Source organism: Elephas maximus, chromosome 22 (genome assembly GCF_024166365.1).
Source record: "Elephas maximus indicus isolate mEleMax1 chromosome 22, mEleMax1 primary haplotype, whole genome shotgun sequence".
NCBI classification, from domain to species: Eukaryota; Metazoa; Chordata; class Mammalia; order Proboscidea; family Elephantidae; genus Elephas; species Elephas maximus.
In genome coordinates this window covers 18,077,391-18,098,705 of record NC_064840.1, presented here as the reverse complement: position 1 = coordinate 18,098,705, position 21,315 = coordinate 18,077,391, and the positions used below count along the sequence as shown (strand labels likewise).

General features: G+C 50.5%; 1 protein-coding gene across 1 annotated transcript; it reads right to left on the bottom strand.

Moving 5' to 3' along the window:
- Nucleotides 1-9,524: 9,524 nt before the first annotated feature.
- On the bottom strand, nucleotides 9,525-21,086 carry ACADS (acyl-CoA dehydrogenase short chain). Its single transcript, XM_049865988.1, has 10 exons — nucleotides 20,970-21,086; nucleotides 19,127-19,290; nucleotides 12,531-12,680; nucleotides 12,174-12,285; nucleotides 11,602-11,753; nucleotides 11,205-11,375; nucleotides 10,975-11,112; nucleotides 10,749-10,844; nucleotides 10,474-10,530; nucleotides 9,525-10,343 (listed from the first exon to the last, which is right to left on the bottom strand). Exons 1-10 carry the CDS (start codon nucleotides 21,019-21,021, stop codon nucleotides 10,191-10,193), a joined length of 1,245 nt encoding a protein of 414 aa, XP_049721945.1. The 5' UTR covers nucleotides 21,022-21,086; the 3' UTR covers nucleotides 9,525-10,190.
- Nucleotides 21,087-21,315: the final 229 nt, after the last annotated feature.

Genomic DNA, 21,315 nt, shown 5'->3' with positions numbered 1-21,315 from the left:
TGCCCCATGGGGTTTCCAAGGCTATAATCTTTTTTTTTTTTTAATTGTACTTTAGATGAAGGTTTACAGGACAAACTAGTTTCTCATCAAACAGTTAGTACACACATTGCTCTAGGACGTTGGTTAACAACCCCAGGACACACCAACACTCTCCCTTCTCAACCTGGGTTCCCTATTACCAGGTTACCTGTTTCCTCCTGCCTTCCAGACTCTCCCCAGGGCTGGTGTGGTCCTTTAGTCTTGTTTTGTTCCGTGGGCCTGTTTAATATTTGGCTGAAGGGTAAACCTCAGGAGTGACCTCATTAGTGCGCTGAAAGGGTGTTGGGAGCCATACCCTCAGGGTTTCTCCAGTCTGTCAAGCCAGAAAGTCCGGTCTTTCCAAGGCTGTGATCTTTATAGAAGCAGACTGCCACATCTTTCTCCTGCAGAGCAGCTGGTGGGTTCAAGTTGCCGACCTTTCAATTAGCCGCCCAGCGCTTAACCACTGCACAACCAGGCTTCCTTAGCTGTACAATGGGGGTGAAGAAAAGATGAAATGGCAAATAAAATGTTTTACGTAATTTTACAATACGACAGCGGCCAAAAAAAAATTCTGCATCTATTGATACTATGTAGGTACAATGGAAGCCGGCTGCTCAGCCGTATCTTGAACCGTACCTGAGGCAATTTTTTTTTCTTCTTTCTTCTTTCTCTTATTTCCCTCCCCTAGCCCATCCCTGCCTCCAAGTCAGAGCCTGATGTTAGTTAGCTCCCCAAATGGTGAAGTGTTAGCCAATGTTTCCTCTAAGACTGTGGAAAACAAGTGATATTGATCTAAGCCTGTCAAATAAGACGAAGGATGGCGCCAGCTACCCCCTGAGCTGATGGGATAATGGCAGGAAAAGATCAACATGTTTGAGATACGACCACCAAAACCAAACAGAAGAAAGAGAGTGCACATTCCACAAGTCCCTAAAACTTATGGCCTCTTTTCCCTTAAGACGACTTTAGGAGGAGAGCATTCCCGTCTGTCTCCATATACCGGTATATCTAATAAAGCTCTTGCTACCCACCTCACCCCTGTCTCAAGAACTGGCTATTTGCGGCAGGCGGCTCTGACTCACGAAATTGAGGTAAAACAAATACTTCACGGGATTAGTTTTCTTGGTTTGAAGGCTTAGGGTCATGGCTTCATGGGTCTACCCAGTCAACTGGCCTAATGTTTTTTTAGGCTTTCTATATTGTTTTTATTCTACCTCCAAGTTCGGTGAGTAGTGACTGGGGTCGTAAAACTTGGGAGATCCACCCAAGATACAGCAATTGGTCTCCAAGCCCTGGAATGGCAGTGGAAGAAGGAGATCCAGGAATCAGAGAAGGAAATAGACTACAGGTTTAATTGCCTCCATAAACTACTGCATCCATTACCATGTGTCATAGATTGAATTATATCCCCCCAAAAAATGTGTGTATAAGTTTGGCTGGGCCATAATTGCCAGTATTGTATGGTTGTCCTCCATTTTGTGATCATAATTTTATGTTAAAGAGAATTAGGGTGGGATTGTAACACCCTTGCTAAGGTCACATCCTTGATCCAATGTAAAGGGAGTTTCCCTGGGGTGTGGCCTGCACCACCTTTTATCTTACAACAGGTAAAAGGAAAAGGAAGTAAGCAGAGAGTTGGGGGCTTCATACCACCAAGAAAGCAGTGCTGGGAGCAGAGCACGTCCTTTGGACCTGGTGTTTCTGTGCAGAGAAGCTCCTAGTCCAGGAGAAGATTGAGAACAAGGGCCTTCTTCCAGAGCCAAGAGAGAAAGAATGCTTTCCCTTGGAGCTGATGTCCTGAATTAGGACTTCTAGTCTACTAGACTGTGATAAAATAAATTTGTCTTTGTTAAAGCCATCCATTTGTGGTATTTCTGTTACAGCAGCACTAGATAACTAAGATACCATGAGACCAGAAGAAATGGATCGTGCCCAGCTAGGGTTGTCATTGGCTGATTTTCAGAAGTAGACCCACAGGCCCTTCTTCCCAGTCTGTCTTAGTTTGGAAGTTCCGCTAAACCTGTTTAGTGACACACGCACACAAGCCTCCGTTGACAGACAGGTGGTAGCTGTGTGTGAAGTGTGTTGGCTGGGAACCAAACCATTACCAAACGTTCTGATCAAAGACCCAACAGGTGGATCCTGACGAAGAGGAGGAAGAGTGTGAAACATACCTTCAAATGCAGTGCGGGGGAGCCCGCAAATCTAATGCCTGGAAATAATCTTTAAACCTTGGACAGAAACTATCCGATGAAACAATTGTTAAACTAAACAACAGTTTATCCCAGTTAATTAAGAATGTTTGCCTTGAGCATAGTCCTTTTATAAGAATTATCTATATGAGTGCACACTGACAGCAGTTAATCTAAAGCACAGATGAGAACTTTAAGAGGCAGAGAACCAAAATTAATGGAGGTGAAGCAGAACGACGACACAATGTGAAGTATGTAACCAATGTGATCGAACTGTTCATGGAGAAATTGTGAATTGATGTTTGGTTGTGTATATTGCCATCAAAAAGAAATATATATATATATATATATATATATATATGGAAACCCTGGTAGCATAGTGGTTAAGAGGTATGTCTGCTAACCAAAAGGTTGGCAGCTAGAATCCACCAGGCACTCCTTGGAAACTCTATGGGGCAGTTCTACTCTGTCCTATAGGGTCGCTATGAGTCGGAATGGACTCGACGGCAATGGGTTTTTATGTATATATAAAACAATGAGTTGTTCAAATGTACTGTGGTGTCTTGGTCATCTAGTGTTGCTATAACAGAAATAGCACAAGTGGATGGCTTCAACAAACAGAAGTTTATTTTCTCACAGTCTAGTAGTCTAGAAGTCTAAATTCAGGGTATCAGCTCCAGGGGAAGGCTTTCTCTCTCTGTCGGCTCTGGAGGAAGGTCCTTGCCATCAATCTTCCCCTGGACTAGGAGCATCCCCAGGCAGGAAACCAGGGTCCAAAGGACGTCCTCTGCTCCCAGCACTGCTTTCTTGGTGGTATGAGGTCTCCCACTCTCTGCTCACTTCTCTTGCCTTTTATCTCTTGTAAGATAAAAGGTGGTACAGGCCACACACCAGGGAAACTCCCTTTACATTGGATCAGGGAAGTGACCTGAGTAAAGGTGTTACATTCCACCCTAATCCTTTTAAACCTAATCTAATCTTGCCTCATTAACCACAGGCAGAGATTAAGATTTACACACAACACATATGAAAATTACATCAATCACAAAATGGAGGGCAACCACACCATACTAGGAATCGTGGCCTAACCAAGTTGATATGTATTTTGAGGGGACACAATTCAATCCATAACATGTGGGAAAATGTAAAGTGAACAAAGGAAGCCAAGTAACACATAAAGTGTTATTCCCATTTGTGAGGGGAAAAAAATAAATGAGATAGATGTTTGTAGATGCCCAGGAAAAGGTCCGTGTACCCAACTACCCCCGGGCAAAGGGGACCTTCACTTTTTACCATGAAATGCGTATTTGAAATGTTTGCAAAGTAAAGCTTTTAAAACCATTTTGAAAAGTTAAAGAGTGAACATTAAAATGTAAAACCATTTTAAGACGTGAAAAGCCAGACAGTATCAATCTATTTGCAATGAGACATCTGATAAATCATTAAAACCAGTTGTCACTGAGTCAAATTGAACTCACAGCCCCATGTGTGTCAGAGCAGAGCTGTGCTCCATAGGGCTTTCAATGGCTGATTTTTTGGAAGTAGATCACCAGGTCTTTCCTCCGAGGTACCTCTAGGTGGACTTGACTCTCCAACATTTCGTTAGCAGCTGAGTGCATTAACTGTTTACGCCACCCGGGAACTGACAAATTGTTAGTACCCAGAATGTACACATGCGACAATCACAAATCAATAAGAAACAAACAGACAAACCAAGGAGCCAGACAAAGGAGATGATGGCAATTCACAGCAGAAGCCAGAATAGGCAATAAACCCACTGCCGCCGAGTCAATTCCGACTCATGGCCACCCTACAGGATAGAGTAGAACTGTCCCATAGAGTTTCCAAGAAGCGCCTGGCGGATTCGAACTGCCAGCCTTTTGGTTAGCAGCCGTAGCTCTTAACCACTACTCCACCAGAGTTTCCAAACCCAACCTGTTGCTGTCGAGTCGATTCCAACTCATACCAACACTATATTAGGACCAAGTAGAATTGCCCCATCAGGTTTTCATGGAGTGACTGGTGAATTTGAACTGCTGACCTTTTGGTTAGCAGCCAGGATCCGAATCACTGCACCACCAGGGCTCACCAATAAATGTGGGGAAACGTGTAACTTTGCTAGTAACCAGGGCAAGGTGAATCAAAATTGCAATCAGATTGGAAAAAAAAAATTGTAAAAGTTTCTGATGGTACCAAGAGATGGTGAAAATGTGGTGTAATGGACACTCCCATATACTGTTAGAGGGGTGAATACTGATATAACCGCTCTGGAGAGCATCTTGGCAAATATCTGGTAAAATTAAAGATGTCGTTGATGATAGAGGCCATTGAGTCAGCCCCAGCTCATGACGACCCCATGCACGACAGAACACAGACAATTGTGATCCGTAGGGTTGTCATTGGCTGATTTTCAGAAGTAGACCCACAGGCCCTTCTTCCCCGTCTGTCTTAGTTTGGAAGTTCCGCTAAACCTGTTTAGTGACACACGCACACAAGCCTCCGTTGACAGACAGGTGGTAGCTGTGTGTGAAGTGTGTTGGCTGGGAACCAAACCTGGTTCTACCACATGGAAGGCAAGAATTCTACCACCGAACCACCACTGCTCTCAAAATTGAGAATACAAACAGCCAGCAATCCCACTTCTAGTTAAATGCTCACAAGTTCTCACACACAAACAAGAAGACACATTCCAAAATGTTCACTGCAGCGCTGTTTATAATAGCAAAAAACTGGAAACTACCTAAAAATGCCCATCCCAGGAGGACAAATAAACTATGTGTAGTACATGTATACAACAGGACACCACAGAGTAATCAAAATAAATTAACTACAACTGCGTGCTTCGACATGAGAAAGAAAATCTCAAAACCAGCAGTTTCTACGAACAGAAATGGAGCCATGAGGCAGATCTCAACAAATTTCAAAGAATCTAACTAATGCTGAAGATGTTTTGAAACCATGGTGCAATTAAGGTAAAAATCAATAGCCAACGACACCCCATGTTAATAAAATGAGAAATAGGCTTCTAAATCACTGAGAGGTCAAGGGAGAAACCACAAGGGAATTCAGAAAAACTGAGTGACAACAAAGATATTACATATAAAAATTATGGAATGAAGCTATAGAATAAAGCCACGCTTAGAGAGAAATACACAATTTAAAATTTTTTTATTAGAAAAAAGACTGAAAATCACAAACATTCATCTTGGGAAGCTGGGAAGCGCACAGCAAATTAAACCCAAAGAAAGTAGAAGGGAACAGTAAAGCTATCCAAATCAATTAATTATACAATAGCCAAAAGGTGGACACAATTCAAGAGTCCATCAACAGAAAAGTAGATAAACAAAATGTGGTATATCCACACAATGAAATATTATTCAACCATAAAGAAAAATGAATTTCTGACACATGCCACCAAGTGGATGAACCTTGAAAACATTATGCTAAGTGAAATAAGCCAGACACAAAGGACAAATATTGTATGATTTCATATATACGAAGTTTCCAGAATAGGCAATCCATAGAGACAGAAAGTAGGTTAGAGGTTACCGGGGATGGAAGGAAGGGGAGATGGGGAGTTATTGTTTAAGGGGTACAGGATTTCTGTCTGTGGGTGATGAAGAAGTTTGGGGAATAAATAGTGGTAACGGTTGCAAAAATATTAATAATTAATTTAAAAATACAGTATCGAATATCAATGAAGCCAATCGTTGGTGTTTTTGAAAGACTAACATAATTGATAAACCACCGGAAATTAAAAGCTAAAATACAGACAACCCATGTCAGAAATAAAATACTGCCTTCAAAAAGATGCAACATGACTAGCAAGCAGCCAGCCATCTAAGATGCATCAATTGGTCTCAATCCACCTGGATCAAAGGAGAATGAAGAACACCAAGGACACAGGGCAATAAAGAGCCCAAGAGACAGAAAGGGCAACATGAACCAGCGACTACATCATCCTGAGACCAGAAGAACTAGATGGTGCCCGGCTACAACTGATGACTGCCCTGACAGGGAACACAAGAGAGAACCCCTGAGGCACCAGGAGAGCAGTGGGATGCAGACCCCAAATTCTCATAAGACCAGACTTAATGGTCTGACTAGAAGGACCCCGGTGGTCATGGCCCCCAGACCTTCTGTTGGCCCAGGACAGGAACCATTCCTGAAGCCAACTCTTCAGACATGGACTGGACTGGACAATGGGTTGGAGAGGGATGGTGGTGAGGAGGGAGCTTCTTGGATCAGATGGACACTTGAGACTATGTTGGCATCTCCTGCCTGGAGGGGAAATGAGACGGTGGAGGGGGTTAGAAGCTGGCGAAATGGACATGAAAAGAGAGAGTGGAGGGACAGAGTGGGCTATCTCATTAAAAAAAAATAGGGGGAGAGTAATTGGGAGTGCGTAGCAAGGTGTACATGGGTTTATGTGTGAGAGACTGACTTGATTTATAAACTTTCACTTAAACCACAATAAAAATTATATAAAAAAAAAGATGCAACATGAAATTACCTAGCTACTAGTCTGGTAGTTAGCAGGCTAATCTGGATTGATGGACATTCTATAAAACAACTGGCCTGGATACTTCAGAAATGCCAGAGTCACAAAAGTTGGAGGCCTGTCCGAGCAAGGGGGACAAGAGACCTCTTGAGATGCGTGACCTTGGACACATTGAGAAATCGCTCTGAAAGACACATTGAGACAGATGGCAAAATCTGAACAAGGTCTGTGGGTGGCACAGTTCATCATGGGTAAGCTTCCCAATTTCCGTAACTGTGCTTGTTCTTTAGCGAACACGCACCGAAGTATTTAGACAAGGGGGCATCATGTCTGCAACCTGCTCTCCAATAGTTCAGGTTCATATGGACCACAGGGTGGAGTTCAGAATTTAGTTCTAAGCTACTACCTTCAACTAGCACAGGCCTGCTCCTCATCAAAGCCAAGGGTTTGTGCATTGAATCTCTCCCCACTGGAGAGAGGCAGGCCTCGGATATCTGGTAGCTCCTTGAAGCACCTGAGTAGTGGGCTGGCCCTTGGCTCAGAGCCTTGGGCAGTTCATGTATGAAATGGGGACAGTGTAGCCTTCAAGGCCTGCCCTGTGGCCCTGAGGTCTTATCTGAAGTGTGGCCCATCCAGTTCTGAGGAGCAGAAACAGAGCTCACACCTGACAATTGGGAATCCACAGGCCTGCTCCTTGCCCTGGGCTCACCGCTGCACCCCAGCCCTTTGCCCTGATGGGTTTTGCAGGGTGGCTCAGGCTGGCTCCTGTTGGCTCTTTAAGTCCAGAAGCTTCTCAGGGCGGGACGGCATGAAGCCTTCTGGGGCCTTAACACCTGAGCCAGATGGGGGCCAGAGTCTTGAGTATCGGGAGCTGGCTCTCCCCAGCAGGACTGAGGCTGTTCGGGCTCCCTCTGCATTCTCTGTGGAAGCCTCGCTCTCTGTCTCTGAGCCTCAACCCACCCCCCCCACCAACAGCTAGAAAAATGGCCCAAGACAACTATAACCACGGTGCCTGCTCGCCTGCTCGCACCTGGTCCAGGGCCAGTACTACCTAGCTGGAGTGGTCAGGGGACCACCTGAACCCTCCTTCCCACTGTTTCTGCGTGCACGACTCTGCCTAGGGTCAGTGACTCTGGCAATGACAGACCTCCACCTGCCTCCCACCTGGGGGAGGTGTCAAACTTGGCTGCTCCTGGGGAGAAGTCCCAACCCCACTCCATTCCCCCTTTTTCTTGCACCTGAGCCCAGGGAGGGGACAGATGCAGGTCCAGCAGTGACAGAGAAGGTGAGTCAGGAGACAGGCCCCTTCAGGCGCTTACCTGGAGCCAGAAGGAAGGCACGGGATCACCAAACTTCATGCAGTCCCAGGCCCCTCTGCCTGATCTCGAAGTGTTAACAGGAGGCTGTTCCCAACCACCCCAATGCACCCTGTCGGTAGGAAAGCCATCACCTGTGCACCCTCCCCCAGTATGCCCCGCCCTAACCCGCCCGTGGGCACCCACTCCACCTGTGCATTGTTGCAGGGAGCAGGAATGGAATCAGCACAAACGCCTTTCTGCTGTCTGGGGCCAGGACTGCACGCTCCCTCTATCCCTATCCCTGCACACCTGAGCCCAGGTGCTGCCCTGTACCCAGCTCGCCCACCCTGGCCACCCCACCCACAGCCCCTACAGCAGCCCCAGCAGGTGGGCACTGGACCACCACGTGGGCATCAGTTGGCTGACACGTGGATTGCACCAGGTGCCCCTCCCATGGGGTCACCCTTTCCCAGGCTCAGGTGGGTGCCCCTGTTAAAGGCAGGCTGGGGGATCACGGTGGGTCCCTTCAGTGGTGGGTGGGCACTGGCACAGGAATCCACGTGCAGCGATGGCCACAGGTCGTTCAGTAGCCACTAGATTGTTCTAAGTTGCTGTCCAGTCAATTCCAACTCACGGCGACCCCCATGTGTGCAGAGTAACACTACTCCTAGGGTTTTCTTCACTGTAATCTTAACAAAGGCAGATTACCAGGCCTTTCTTCCACAGTGCTGCCGGGTAGGTTTGAACTGCCAACCTTTAGATTAGCAGTCAGTTGAGCACAAACCCTTTCACCACCTAAAGACCTTTGGTCCACTTGATAACAGCTCTTAAAGGGTTGCCTGCCTCCCTCGGCCCTCCCCTCCCGAGACCTCCCATCAACTACTGTTACGAGTCCCCACCTCCTTTGACATCTTTCTTTGCTCATTTTTTCTTCCAGCTGTTTCACTTCTACACTAGACCAAGTGGTTAAAAGCTCACGCTCTGGCTGCGGTGGTAGCTTGGCCCAAGCCAACCCATTAGGAACTGGGGGCCTTGGGCCAGTCACCCTCCCGACAGGCTGAGTGCTGGCCACAGTGAGCACCTAGTTACGCTGAAAAAATGCTCTAAGGTCTTTGCTTCCTCAGGACCTCTCCAGCCTGGCTCCTGCTGTCCCCCCTTCCCAGCCAGTGGGAGGCCAGGCCACCAGGCCTGCCTAGAGTACCCCCTTACCCACATGGCCCTTCCTGGCCCAGCCTCCCTGCCTCAGGCTCCCTGCTTCAGGCTCCCTCAGTGAAGCCGACTGGACCCAGCTTATTTCCTGAACCACTTCACCGGCCAATCCTGAGTGAAGCTTTCTCCCGGAGCAGAGATGGAACCCTACTGCAGGTGCTGTGGCCCCAACACACACACAGACACACACAGACACACACAGAGACAGACACACACACACACAGACTCCCACACGTGCGCGCGCACGGCTCCAAGGGGCCCATCTCCTTCCCAGAAGCACCACGGAGGGCTGAGGACACCAGGCCAGGACACAGGTTCACTTTATTACCCAGCTCCACAATCACTGGCCCAGAGCATGACTTGGAACGCCCACCCTACCCCGTCCTACCAAGAACGGGTGAGTGGGCTCTGGGCCATTTCCACAAGCCCAACACCTCCGCAAGATAGGCAGAACCCCAGGCCTCTGCTACTTTGAGGTCTGGTCATTCTGGCCCCACCAGACACCTTCTCTTAACTCATGAACTCAAGGGACAGAGCAGAGGCTGCCTGGAGCCTGCCCCAGCAGGTCCTCACGCTGAGCGCCAGGGCCCTGTGAGCAGAGCAGACTGCAGAGAGTTCAGGAAACAGGAACAAAAGCAAAGGGCCCCGGAGGCCCCCTTGCCTCCTCCAGAAGGCCACTTCTATGCAGGTGGAGAAAGTAAGGCACAGTGGTGGAGGGGAGTAGCAAAGCCAGGGAGCTGAGCTGAAGTGGGTTCCTGAGACTTGCTTCCAGGCAGCGTGGGTTTGGGGGAGGTGTGGGGCATCCGCAGGCAGCAACAGGAGCCCCTTCCATCCAGCCCAGAGCAGGGGCCGGGCGGCGTGGTGGCAAGAGGAGGCACAGACCTCTATCTCTGAGCGAAAGTCACGATTGAGGCCACGTGCCCCTTCCCCGCAGTCCTCAGGCCAGCCCGGCTCCCTGCAGGCACGGGCTCAGCTCTGGTAGCTCTTGAGCACATGCCTAGCGACCACCAGCCTCTGGATCTCGCTGGTGCCTTCGTAAATCTCAGTGATGCGGGCGTCACGGTAGTGTCGCTCGGCCGGCATCTCTGTCACATAGCCCATGCCACCAAGGATTTGGATGGCCTGTGGTGGGAAGCAGGGGCTCAGGAGAGAGAAGGCCCCCCGCTTGGGGACAACAGTCAGGGGCAGGACCAGCCACCCAAGAGGTCCAGCTAGGGGAGGGGCAGCTGGCACGTATCTCTGGGGCGCTCACCTGGTGGGTGATGGCGGTGGCAGCCTCCGATGCAGCCAGCTTGGCCATTGCAGCCTCCTAACCACAGGGAGGGGTGGTCAGAAATTTCCTTGGTCGGGGGGCGATCTCATGGGCCCCTTAGCAGGGCAGATCTGGAGAGGCCCCTTGGAGCAAAAACCCACAGGCCCACCCTCATCTCTAACCCCCAGAGGCCATGGAAGTGGCACCTACCAACTTCCCCCTCAGCCCCTCGCCCACCAAGCTCTGGGCCTGGGGAGAACCCGCCCCAGAGGCACCTTGACGAAAGGTTTCTTATCGTCCTTCAACATGGCAGCGCGCCAGGTCAGCAGCCGGGCACTTTCCAGGGCCAGGGCCATGTCCGCCAACTTGAACTGCAATAAGCCAGCCCCTGCAGTCAGCAGTTGCCCCTTCTTCCCCACTTCCCTCCAAGGACAGGAGGGAAAAAAGGAGGCTGTGGGAGCTGGCTGTGTCCAGGCCCCGCTCCTGAAGCCCACCTAGTACCTGGATGACCTGAAGCTTGGTGAGGGGCATCCCAAAGGCCTTGCGGTTCTCAGCGTAGGTCACGGCACAGTCAAGGGCAGCCTGGGCGATGCCCAGGGCCTGGGAGGCAATGCCAATGCGGCCCGCATCCAGGGTTTGCTGTGGGGAAGGCCTAGTCAGTGGCTGGCAGCAGGGGGTCCCCTGCCCAGGGTCCCCCACCTCCGCCCAGGGCCCCCCATGCCCAGGCTCACCATGGCAATCTTGAAGCCCATTCCCGGCTCCCCTAGCAGGTTTTCCTTGGGGATGCGACAGTCCTCAAAGATGAGGTTGGCCGTGGACGAGGCCCGAATGCCCAGCTTGTCTTCCTTCTTGCCCAGCGTGAGCCCAGGCGTTGGCATGGGAACCAGGAAAGCGCTGATGCCCTAAAGAGGCCCCAGACCATGTATTCCACAGCCACCAGCCTCTCACCCCACTGCCCTCGGAACCCCAGACCACGGCGCCCTCTGCTGGTCCTCGGTGGAAGGCCACAGGGAGAGCTGGAGCAGCCCCAGCTCCCCACCGCGGGCAGCCAAAGCCGAGGAGCCTGGATCTAGAGACTATGAATTGACTGTAGCCCAGGGTCCGACTGGCCCTTTGTGGGGCGCCCACCTTGTTTTGCTGGAGTCTGTCCGTGCTGGCGAAGACCACGGCGGCGGAGGCCTCCCAAGAGTTAGTGATCCAGGCCTTGGTACCATTCAGGACCCAGGAGTCACCGTCTGCGACGGCCGTGGTGGAGGCGGCGCCCGCGTCGCTGCCATTCCCTGCCCCACACACAGTGTCCAGCGCTGCCTCCATCCCACCAGGGGCCCCTGCTGCCACCTCATCCCATGGCCCCCGACCCCTGCCGGTGAGCACTGGAGACCCCGCAACCCAGAGCGCCAGACAGCAAGCTTCCCAAGCCCAGAGACGAACACAGAAAGGCACGGGGGTCGTGCAGGACAAGGCCACCTTCCCACCAAGGGACCCTAGGACGAAGTCCTCCTCGCAGACCCCACAGCAGAGGCTGGCCCGCCATTCATGTCGTTCACGCCAAGGGCCTCTCCTCACTGACCCAGATCAGCATGGGCCCGGGGCTCCCACCTCTCCTCTTGGGTTACCTCAGCTCCAATCTGAGCTTGTCCCCCTGATTCTGGGTGAGGGAAGGGTCAGGTCAGGCTAAAACCTACTGGGCACCGAGGTACCTGGTTCACTGAGGGCGAAGCAGCCAAGTTTATCACCACTGGTGAAAGGAGTGACCCACCGCTGCTTCTGCTCCTGGGAGCCAAACTTCAGGATAGGCCCCAGATACAGCGACTGGGGACAGCAGGGCGGTCAGAGCTTTCACACCCAGCCACCGCTGCCCACGGGCAACCCTAAGGTCTGTCCTCTCTGGTGACAGACCCAGCAGGGCCAACTCCAGAGAAGTTTCCAGGGAACAGGGGCTGGGAGATTCCTGGATGCCCTCCACAGGCCTCCTGACGTTGGGACAGATGGGCAGAGTGCCACCCGCCCATAGAAGCCCCCCACCTGGGTGTCCCAAGGGTCTCGGGGGCACTCACATTGTTGACACTCATGATGGCGCCAGTGGAGGCGCAGCCCCTGCTGATCTCCTCCATGGCAATGGAGTAGGCCAGGTAGTCGAGGCTAGCACCACCCAGCTCCTCCGGCACGTCCATGGCCAGCAGCCCCAGCTCACCCATCCTTTTCACCTGGCCGGGGGAGGTCGTCATGGCAAAGGGCCACTGCTGGGGCCAGTGCCCACCCCAACTCCCCCCACCCCCGCCAAGCCCTCCTGGCCATGAGCCAGTGCCTGCAGGAATTCGGGCCACATGATCCCACCACCCACCCACCTCATGGTCCCCAAGTCCAGACGTCCAAGACCCAGCCTAGCTGAGGTCTGCACGAGGGCACCATTCGTTCAAGCCACTCAAGAGTGGTTCCTGCCCCACATTCCACACTGGGTCACCTCTGTCCATAGCCACAGGCAGAAGGCAGAGGAAGTCTTCAGGGGCCTCCAGGGTAAGAGGGCAGGACAGCACAGTGCCAGACTGACCGCCTTTCAGTCCCTTACGCATACATGCACCCCTCCCCACCACAGGGCCTTCGCACATGAGGCTTCCTACATCAGTAACACCCTGTAAACCAAAAAACACAAACTCTTTGCCATCAAGTCGATTCTGACTCATGGTGTCCCCATGTGTTACAGAGTAGAACTGTGCTTCATAGGGTTTTCTTGGCTGTAACCTTAATGGAGAAGGAGCCCTGGCTTTGCAGTGCTTAAGTGCTCAGCTGCTAACCGAAAGTTCAGCAGTTCAAACCCATCTTGTGACACTGGTTGCCAACCTGGCAATGTGTCAACACTCTCCCCATCTCTAGCCCCTGGTTCCCTGTTTCCACTTGTCCAGTTTTCCCATCCCTTCCTGCTTTCTCATCTTTGCTTTTCGGCTGGTGTGCCCATTAGTTTCGTATGCATGATTGAACTAGTCACCACGTCCCTCACGTGTGTTATTGTTGGCCCTATAGAACTGTCTAGTTTGGCTGAAAAGTGAACCTCAGGAGTGACTTCAGTAGTGAGTTAAAAGGGTGACCAGGGACCATACTCCTGGGGTTTCTCCAGCCTGTCAGACCAGCAAGCCTGGGGCGGTGGGGGGGTGGGTGTGTGTGTGTGTTCTACATTTTTCTCTCACTCTATCTGCGACCCTCTATTGTGATCCCAGCCAGAGCAGTCAGCGGTGGTAACAGGCACCACCTAGTTCTGGGCTCGGTCTGGTGGAAGTTGTGGTAGCTGTGGTTCACTAGCCCACACCTCTAGATTTCTGGCAACCTCCTATGGCCTGCCGTGGGAACTCTCTGAGAAAAAAAAATTGGCAACACAAGCAGTAATGGTGGTAATGGGGCAGGGAGACTGGTAGCAAGGGAAAGAAAAGCGGTGGCAGTAGAGAGAAGAGACGATATAATCAAAAAGAAAAGAAGTAGTGGCCACGGAGCTGACTCTGACTCATGGCAACCCCATGTGTGTCAGAGCAGAACTGTGCTCCATGGGGTTTCGATGGGTGATTTTTCAGAATTAAATCGCCAGGCCTTTCTTTCGAGGTGTCTCTGGGTGGACTCAAACCTCCAACCCGTTGGTTAGCGGCCAAGTGTGTTAACCATTTGTGCCACTCAGGAACTTCAATCAAAAAGAAGAAGGCTCATACAAACAGATATATGCACACCCATGTTTATTGCAGCTCTGTTTACAATAGCAAAAAGTTGGAAGCAACCAAGGTGTCCATCAACGGATGAATGGGTAAATAAATTGTGGTATATTCACACAATGGAATACTACGCATCGATAAAGAACAGCGACGAATCTCTGAAACTTTCATAACATGGAGGAACCTGGAAGGCATTATGCTGAGCGAAATTAGTCAGAGGCAAAAGGACAAATATTGTATAAGATCACTATTATAAGATCTTGAGAAATAGTAAACCAGAGAAGAACACATACTTTTGTGGTTACGAGGGGGGGAGGGAGGGAGGGTGGGAGAGGGTTTTTATTGATTAATTAGTAGATAAGAACTGCTTTAGGTGAAGCGAAAGACAACACTCAATACATGGAAGGTCAGCTCAATTGGACTGGATCAAAAGCAAAGAAGTTTCCGGGATAAAATGAATGCTTCAAAGGCCAGCGGAGCAAGCGCGGGGGTCTGGGGAACATGGTTTGCGGGGACTTCTAAGTCAATTGGCAAAATAATTCTATTATGAAATCATTCTGCATCCCACTTTGAAATGTGGCGTCTCGGGTCTTAAATGCTAATAAGCGGCCATCTAAGATGCATCAATTGGTCTCAACCCACCTGGAGCAAAGGAAAATGAAGAACACCAAGGCCACACGACAACTAAGAGCCCAAGAGACAGAAAGGGCCACATGAACCAGAGACCTACATCATCCTGAGACCAGAAGAACTAGGTGGTGCCCGGCCACAATCGATGACTGCCCTGACAGGGAGCACAGCAGAGGACCCCTGAGGGAGCAGGAGATCAGTGGGATACAGACCCCAAATTCTCATAAAAAGACCAAACTTAATGGTCTGACTGAGACTTGAGGAATCCCGGCGGCCATGCTCCCCAGACCTTCTCTTGGCACAGGACAGGAACCATCCCCAAAGACAACTCATCAGACATGAAAGGGACTGGTCAGCGGGTGGGAGAGAGATGCTGATGAAGAGTGTGCTAATTATATCAGGTGGACACTTGAGATTGTGTTGGCAACTCTTGTCTGGAGAGGGGATGGGAGGATAGAGACAGAGGGAAGCCGGCAAAATTGTCAAGAAAGGAGAGACTGAAAGGGCTGACTCAAGAGGGGGAGAGCAAGTGGGAGTAGGGAGTGAGATGTATGTAAACTTATATGTGACAGACTGATTGGATTTGTAAACGTTCACTTGAAGCTTAATAAAAGTTATTAAAAAAAAAAAAAAAGGCAAAAATAAAATGAAAACTAGCCAAAAAAAAAAAAAAAAGGTGTGTGTGTTAGTTTCATAAGTTGTTTCTGACCTAAGGGAGTTGATGGTAGTCGGTGGATAGCAGCCAGGCTCCCTTGGTATTTTAGCATTTTACCCAGGGAAGCCTAATCCTTGGAGCAATCTAAGTGTGTCCTTCTAGAGCCACCCACGTCTTTACTCTTGATCCCTCATCTCTGAACCTGGAACCCAGACCTGCGTCCTAAAGAAGCAACACCACTAAATAGGCCAACTCTACCCCAACCCTCCATGGAAAAAAAAAAAAAAAAACCCATTGCCAATGAGTCAGTTCCCATTGTGGCGACCTCACATGTTACAGAGTAGAACTGGTCCATAGAATTGTCTTAACTGTAATCTTTATGGAAGCAGATTGCTAGGTCTTTCTTCCACAGTGCTGCCTGGGTGGGTTCAAACCACCCACCTTTATGTTAGCAGATGAGCGCAAACTGTTTCCATTACCAAGGGACCTCAGGCCAAGCTCAATGGTCCCCAAACTTCCAAGAAAAAGTGTGAGAAAGAGCAAGACACTTTCAAGCAGCAGCGAACAGCGAGCCTTTAACACCTGCTGCCTTCATATCTGGTGCAAGGTCAGTGGGAACTTCATACTAAAACAATGCTTTCAGTTGCTTCTAAAGCTTGCATTTTTCAAAAATTCAATTTTTGCTGAATGTGCCCATTCTCACTACAACCAAAACTAATTTTCTTTAAAGAATAAAAGATTCTAACTTGTTGGAGATTTGCTGCTTATTCAAGAGAAAACCCCTCTTTTGCCATGAGACCAGAAGAAGTGGATGCTGCCTGGCCACCATTACTGAACATTTTCCTCAAGAATTCGATAGAATCTTGATCAAAGGGGGGAAAATGTAGAGCAGAATCTGAAAATCTCACAGACTCCAGACTTTCTGGAGCCATGGAGGCTGGAACTATTGCCCTGAGATAATCTTTAAACCTTAAACCAAAAATATCCCCTGAAGTCTTCTTTAAACCAAACAGTAGTTTAGCTTCATTAGTAAAGAGTGTCTGCCTTGAGCACTGTGCTCTTTCAAGATCTACCTACATGCGAGCAAATCAACAAAAGCAACTTGAAAAGTTAGATAGGACGCTTTGCGCAGTCGGCTTATGTTAATGGGGAGGAACAACTTGGAAAAAAGAGGGAGAGGATGAATGGTTGCACAACCCAAAGTATGTAATCAGTGTCACTAAACCATACATGTAGAAATGGCTGAATATGTTTTGCTGTGTATATTCTCAACAACAAAATAATAAAAAAAAAAAAAAGAGAAAGACAACAACCCACTGAAAGAGGCCCCATGCCCCTGCATGTGTGCTACAGGGCATGAGGAAATTCAGAGCCTGGCACTTACGTGAGGGGCGTACCATCTGGTTCAATAAAAATGTCAACAGACTTTTTTTTGAACACTGAGCACTTACTATGTGCAAGCTGCTGTGTTAGACAGGAAGATATGCGTATGAACCGGACCCAATCCTGCCTTCAGGAAGCTTACTCTGCACAATGGAGTCACCATGAGCTGGAATGGACTTGATGGCAACCAACAACAACAACAACCTGGAATATAATAAAACCCCTCAAATGTTAACGTTATTCTTATAAAGCACTAACTGTATTATTTTGAATTTTGTGAACATGCCGTGTTATCTCTGTGTGTCTAGTTGTTTGATGCCTCTGCCGGCTTTATCCCTGGATTTGCGTCTGTAACTGGGAGCTTGGCGCCATACACAGTGACAGTGATAGTGATAAACTTGTTGCTGTCGAGTCGATTCTGACTCATGGCGACTCTACAGGCTACCGAATAGAACTGCTTCATAGGATTTTCTTGGCTGTTATCTTTATGGCTACGTGGGTGCTTCAGGTGAATCCTTTCTGAGCAGCCCCCACGTGCAAAAGTGGAGGCTTCTGGCCATGACCTTAAACACTTACTTCTGCCACCATCTGGGAGAATTTGCAGCTTCCCCAGCCCCGTAAAGCAAATGCTTTTATCAGGTACCCTCGATTTGGCCCCTGACTCATGGTGACCCCGTGCACAATGGACTGAAATGCCGCCCGGTCCTGTGCCATCCCCACGATTGGTTGTGGATCAGACAGTTGTGATCCATAGGGTTTTCCTTGGCTGACTGTGGTGCAGTGAATTACTTAAGATGGCCCTTTTAGCCATGCATGGTCTTGGAACTCCCACAATGACTGGTAGGACTATGCAAATAAGGTGTCTGTGGCCCATCATGGGGATTGGACAACCTGCTAGGAATGCAAACAATAAGGTGCATGGAATTCTTGCAGGGGTGGGACCATGCAAATTAGGTGTACAGAACCCTGAGGAGGGGATTGGTCAGTTGGTTAGTTTTGCCATCCCACTAGACTTAAAAGAGAACCAATCCCACAGCAGAGGGGAACCTCACTACCACCAAGGAAGAAGAGCCAGGAGTGGAGTACATCCTTTGGACCCAGGGTCCTAGATCCAGGAGGCGGACAGAGAAAGCTGTTACACCAGAGGTAGTGCAAGATGGTGAGAAGCGGCAGCAGAGACATGGCAGCAGAACCAGGAAACTGGTAGGAGATGGCACGGTGAGCTTCTCAGCCCACGGAGCAGGAAAGCTGAGTCCCTCCAGGCTTTGGTGGTGGAGTGGGGTGCCTCTGGGTGTTTGGCAGAACTAGACTCTCCGTCCAACGCATGGAGCGAGAGAGCTGAGCGCCTTCGGGCCAAGGCTTACTGGCAGAGTGGGGTGCCTCTGGTCACTTGTCAGTGGAGCTAGGCTTGCCGAACCACGGGGCAAGAGAGCTGAGCACCTTTGGCCTAAGGCTTACTGGAGGAATGGAGTGCCTCTGGGCACCTATTGGTGAAGCTAGAGCTTTGTAACAGTTGCCCCATCAGGGCAGAGGCCAGGCTGAGGGGCCAAAGGCCAGAGAGAGGCCTGCCTTTAGGCACGGCTGGGAAGAGGCTGTCCTGATCAAAAAACTGTATCCTGATTCTGAATTGCAACCTGTTGCTTCCCTAACAAACCCCATAATCATGAATATCGTCTGTGAGTTCTGTGTGGCCATTACAATGAATTATCAAAGCCAGCAGAGAAGGAGAAAGTGCCATGGGAGGGACACACATCTTCACTAGTGGCACTGAAAGGGGGAGGGGACATGCCAGACAGAGCTGCTGAAAGGAACATGTGTGGGTCCAGAGCGTGGAGGGAGAGTTTGGACTCCTGACAGTCATATTCCCAACACAGATATTAGTCCATTCCACCTCGTGGCGACCCCAAGTGTGCAGAGTAGAACTACTCAGTAGGGTCTTCAAGGCTGTGACCTTTCAGAAGCAGAGTGCCAGGCCTTTCTTCTGAGGCACCTCTGGGTGGGTTTGAACCACTAACCTTTCAGTTAGTAGTTCAATGCTTATAACCATTATTATTAGCACAGTGCCTGGCACATCGTCGGCCTGTCTACCACCACCAATATTATCGCTATCCCAGAGGTTAAAGCCTGGCTACAGGCCTCGTGCTGAATAAGGGAAACCTCCAAAGCATTTTTCAGGTCCCAGGACCTGCCTCTGAGTTCCCTGACCGGGGCTTCATGCTGTCACTGTCACCATTCATTCAAGAGCCAAGGGCAAGCCACCATCCTGAGCTGCTGAGGTGAGTGCTCTCACCTGAGCTGCTGGGAAGCGATGTTCCTTGTCCAGCTGGGCGGCAATGGGAACCAGCTCCTTCTCGGCAAAGTCCCGGCACGTCTCGCGCAACATCAGATGTGTCTCGGGCAATGCCACCGACTGGTAGATCGTATGTAACTGCCGCCAGTCCCGAGGATGCAGAACTGCCAGCAAGAAGAGCAGGAGTCAGTGGGAAGGAAGGCAAGAGGCCTTGCGTGATCACAATAATAAAAAACCTGTTGCCATGGAGTCACTTCCAACTCATACTGGCCCTATAGGGCAGAGCAGAACTGCCCCATGGAGTTTCCAAGGCTGCAAATCTTTACAGAAGCAGACTGCCACATCTTTCTCCCGTGCAACAACTGGTGGGTTTGAGTCACCAACCTTACGGTTAACAGCTGAGTGTTTAACCACTGTGCCACCAGGGCTCCTCAATAATAATAGTTATCCACTAACTCACTGGTTCTCGACTGGGGATGATTCTGACCCCCAAAGGACATTGGGCAATCTCTGGAGACACTCTGGGTGTCACAACGGCAGAGTAGGGTGCTCCTGGCATCTAGTGGGTAGAGGCCAGGGACGCAGCCAAACATCCTACAACGAAAAGGACAGCCCCCATGGCAAAACTGTTGTTGCTCTTAGTTGCCTTTGAGTCAATTCTGACTCAGGGAGGCCCCATGTGTGCAGAGTAGAACTTCTCCATTGGGTTTTCAAGCAGATCGCTAGGCCTGTCTTCCGAGGTGCCCATCCCAAAATGTTAACAGCGCCCCTGTCAAGAAGCCTTGCACGAAGTGAATTCTGACTAGGTTTGTTGAACACTTTACATATTCTATCTCATCCAATCACCAAATATCAACAACAGCATAGACCTGTGACCTGAGGCAAGGATCTTAACTTTACTGCACCTCAGATTCTATACAACGTGGAGGCCATTAGTACTCAGCTCCTGGGGGCGGGAGGGTTAAAGAGATACTAACTGTAAGTTTCGCAGTTTGGCAGGCAGGCAGGAGCCTCAATTAGCTGCCATCCAGTTGGCTCTAACTCAGGGCCACATTATATACAACAGAAGGAAAGGTTGCCAGGTTCTGTGCCAATTGCATGATCTTTAATATGTTTGTGCCCATTGTTAAGGCTACTGTGTCAATCCATCTCATTGAGGGTTCCCCCCTATTGTCATTATTATTCAGGGTTGGTGGGTTTTGGCCAGGAAAAGGGAGCCTTGGCCATGCGTGTCACTGCTGCTCCACCTGGAGAGAAATGATGAGAAAGGAACCGTGATTAAGTGATCAGTGGTAACAGCAGCAACATAGATTGAGCACCTGTTTACATGCCAGGCACTGTACTGTTTCACAACAACTCTGGTTAGCGCTACAATCAGGGTCACTGCAGCCATTATACACATGGGACACCTGAGGTGAGTGTCTTGCCCAAGGTCATAGACACGGTCTGGGTTCAATCGCAGGCCTGGCTCCGGGCGAAGGGCGCACCCCTCACCTCTCTGGGAGTAAAGTCAGCGGTGGAGGCGGTGCACGCAGCTGTGAGAACTGGGCTGGGATGAAGGTCTGGGCAGGGAGCGGGGACAAGGGGACAGAGAGGATCAGGGGTGTCAGGGCAGGGGTCAGTGCAGGGCCAGGTCGTGGGCCACGGGAGGACCGGGTAGGAGGTCACTGCAGGGCTGGACGGGGCAGGTAGTCTGAGCAGCCGAACTGGGGCAAAGGTCATGGGCGCCCCGGAAAGGGCCGCCGCCCGCCCGCGTCTTGGGCAGGACTGGCCCCCCCAGAGTCACGCTCGCTCGGCCGGCCCCAGGCTGCGGCCCCGCCGTGCGGAGCCCGAGCGCACTCACCTCCGCGGACTCGGCCGCAGGCCCGGGCGAACAGCGCAGCGGTCATGGCCATGGCCCACGTTGACAACACCTCGCTTCCCCCGGAAGACCTCCCGCTCCCGACGCTCGGGTTCCGGACTACGGGGGGCGGGGCGCGGCGGTCACGTGCTCCAGCCGGGGGGGGGGCCTGAGAGGCCCCGCCTCCCGCGTCCTGCCTGCGTGCAGCCTCCAAGATCCTTCAGCTTGTTGTCCGTGCCGTCTTCCATGAATACGAATGTTGCACGGGCCTCTCTATGGACTGACTACAGAGTCAACAGGGAGCTATTTAAAGCATAAATAAGGTAGCCACCCTCGGCTTAAAACCCGT

What these genes read in the sequence shown, in the direction of transcription:
- ACADS (XM_049865988.1), bottom strand. Translation starts at nt 21,021, where the DNA reads ATGGCCATGACCGCTGCGCTGTTCGCCCGGGCCTGCGGCCGAGTCCGC. An exon ending in ACAGACTCCAGCAAAACAAG is followed by an intron (nt 11,376 to 11,601) that starts GTGGGCGCCCCA and finishes GGGCCTCTTTAG; the next exon opens with GGCATCAGCGCTTTCCTGGT. An exon ending in CCAAGCTTCAGGTCATCCAG is followed by an intron (nt 10,845 to 10,974) that starts GTACTAGGTGGG and finishes GGCTTATTGCAG; the next exon opens with TTCAAGTTGGCGGACATGGC.